The sequence below is a fragment of the Atta colombica genome, unplaced genomic scaffold, assembly GCF_001594045.1.
Source record: "Atta colombica isolate Treedump-2 unplaced genomic scaffold, Acol1.0 scaffold198, whole genome shotgun sequence".
Taxonomy (NCBI): Eukaryota; Metazoa; Arthropoda; class Insecta; order Hymenoptera; family Formicidae; genus Atta; species Atta colombica.
The window spans coordinates 2,604,315-2,606,711 of record NW_017259291.1 but is presented as its reverse complement, the minus strand read 5'-3'; the positions used below and the strand labels follow the sequence as shown (position 1 = coordinate 2,606,711).

At 31.7% G+C, this 2,397-nt stretch overlaps 1 protein-coding gene across 6 annotated transcripts in view; it reads right to left on the bottom strand.

Moving 5' to 3' along the window:
• Positions 1 to 279: 279 nt before the first annotated feature.
• The window catches only part of LOC108686909 (monocarboxylate transporter 12), a 22,989-nt gene continuing 20,871 nt past the window's right edge, over positions 280 to 2,397 (bottom strand). For 3 of the 6 annotated variants that reach the window (XM_018192417.1, XM_018192421.1, XM_018192423.1), the window contains 4 exons: positions 1,959 to 2,181; positions 1,301 to 1,540; positions 984 to 1,109; positions 280 to 777 (listed from right to left, as the gene is read on the bottom strand). In XM_018192417.1, coding sequence (XP_018047906.1) covers positions 617 to 777; positions 984 to 1,109; positions 1,301 to 1,540; positions 1,959 to 2,181 — 750 coding nt within the window. In that variant the 3' untranslated portion in view covers positions 280 to 616. Of the gene's footprint in view, positions 778 to 983; positions 1,142 to 1,300; positions 1,541 to 1,958; positions 2,182 to 2,397 lie in introns of those variants that run through there. The other 3 variants (XM_018192419.1, XM_018192418.1, XM_018192422.1) reach the window with 2 other exon arrangements.

The window sequence follows — 2,397 nt, the reverse complement described above, 5'->3', positions numbered from 1 at the left end:
ATTTAATAATATATGTTGAATAAATCAATAAGATATTTATTAGCTGAATAGAAACAGTAGGATAAAAATCACCTTCTTTATTTTGAGAAAATGCAAAAGAAGTCTGAATAGAATTATCTAAAATCCAATTATACTCGTATATTTTTCCAAACTTCTATTAGAAGGAAAAATTTACCAATGCCAAAAAAATTGAAATTTAACGGAACATAAAAATTACTAATGAATTTGTTATTACGAAACGATAGATTAATGAATAAAAATATTAAGTCACTTCGTGGAATAGATACCCTGTTAAAGAAAACAGTCAGGTCTTTGATAAACAGATCACACAAGTATTAGGAAAACATTTTCCTCTCGCGTGATGCATCTCTTATTAGATGAGAATATTTTTCAAGCGCACGATCGGATTTTACTTTTAAAGCTATCTTGAACGCGAGCAAACGTGATCTATCACACGCACGAAATCAATAATTATGACGTGAAGGCGTAGTAATTATATTCTCGGTTCTAGCGCTCGTTATAAATTATTATACATTAATATGTACAACGCATATATAGCGCGAACGAGCGCGTACATGCGAAGTATGAAGAATGAGACACAGTTTTGCGCCTTCAATCAGGATGCAGAGGGTTCTATCGCGGTTGATTTCTTCTCGTTGCGCCTCTCCCACATGTTGATCCTCTTTAGCGGATAACAGATAACAGCTGACATAAGAATCAAGCTGCCAGACAAGTAGAACGAGGCGTCATAGCTTCCAGTTGCATCCATAAATGCACCTGTTTAAATATTATTCAGTGAATTGACGTTCAACTTCTTTAATGTATGAACCATTAGCAAGATTTTATCTATGTAAAAAATGAATAATTTTAATGAACAGCATAAACATTTCCTAGAATCAAAGGCGCTTGCTTTAAAAACGATCGGCATTCCGATCTACTTTTTGCAATGTCATATATTCCATGATCGATATCATTGTAATTACCTGCGAGAGGCGCGCCCACAGTTGCTGCCACACCTTGGAACAAAAGAAGCAGCCCAAAAGCATTTGTTAGTTTCTCTAAGCCCAACAGATCCACAACAAGGATCGATCTGAGGGAAGCGAAGACGGCTGCGAAAAAATATCTGATACATTTTACAGATCTAACAAATACAATTAAAATTAGCTTATAAATTTTACATGAAAATATAAATAAGACAAAATGGTAAAATACATCTATAAGATTTTTACGTATAAGATGTATATTATCTTTTTGTTTTTATTCAGTTAAAACAATTGAAAATGTTACGTATTCTGCTTACATATACTGATGCCAAAGCTGGCTGCATAAAAGAATTGATATCCTTCGGTTAAAGAAAGGCCAGAAAATATAGTTACTAAACCACCGACGCTGATAAATATATTGTTCACGACTAGAGCATTAACTCCGGGCAAACTACTTGCTAAGCCGCAAACGATACGACCGATGGTATTACCGATACCGATTACCGAAACGAGGAACATCGCCGTAGAAGCGTCAATATTGGCCTTTATTGCTCGATCTGTAAAGAAGATACATGAAATAATTTATTCCTCAAATCTTAAATATAAGAAACATTGCACAAAAATGGGTATTACGAGAATACAATAAACATTAATTATATATAAACTGGATATGTATTTTAATATCTTATATTATAAATCCAAAACAAATAATTAATGGCAGTAAATAAATAGTTTTAATGATGTGATTAAAACTTTAACAATAAAATGGTAATTAAAATATTTTATTAAACATAGGTATATTAAATATATTTTTGTTTATAATAATTATTTTACTTTCTGACTCATAATTGTTATATTATCGGAAAAATGTTATGGACGATTCTACTTCTGAAAAATTCTCTTGAAAAGTCGTTTATTTTTTAAACGTGATAAAAAAGTGCAATGTAAAGAATAAGTATTAAACATTTGATATACCTGTCACATATAAAAAGGGTGTATAAAAGCCCATCATGGTGAGCCCACCAGAGATTGCTAATATTAAAAAGGACGGACTTTTTAGGAGGCTCAAATCGAGCATTGTGGTTAAAATTCGTCGCACACTTTCCGGACACAGGTAGAAACTTCCGCTTTCTTCCTCTGCCACATCCTTTGCTGTTGGCAATCGCGTTACGGACATGTGATAACCGACTGACGATTGCTAGAAAATCACATCTTTATATTTCTTTATATTTTAAATAAAATGATTTCTTTAAATGTGATGAGAAATTCAACGACTGTTGTCAGTTTAATTCTAGTTTATTTATTATTTTACGTTTTTATTATTTTACGTTTTTTTTTGTACAGAAGTATAACTAAAAGAAATATCGAATCATTTAAATCGCTCTGATTTTATTCTTCGCATAAAAAAAAATTA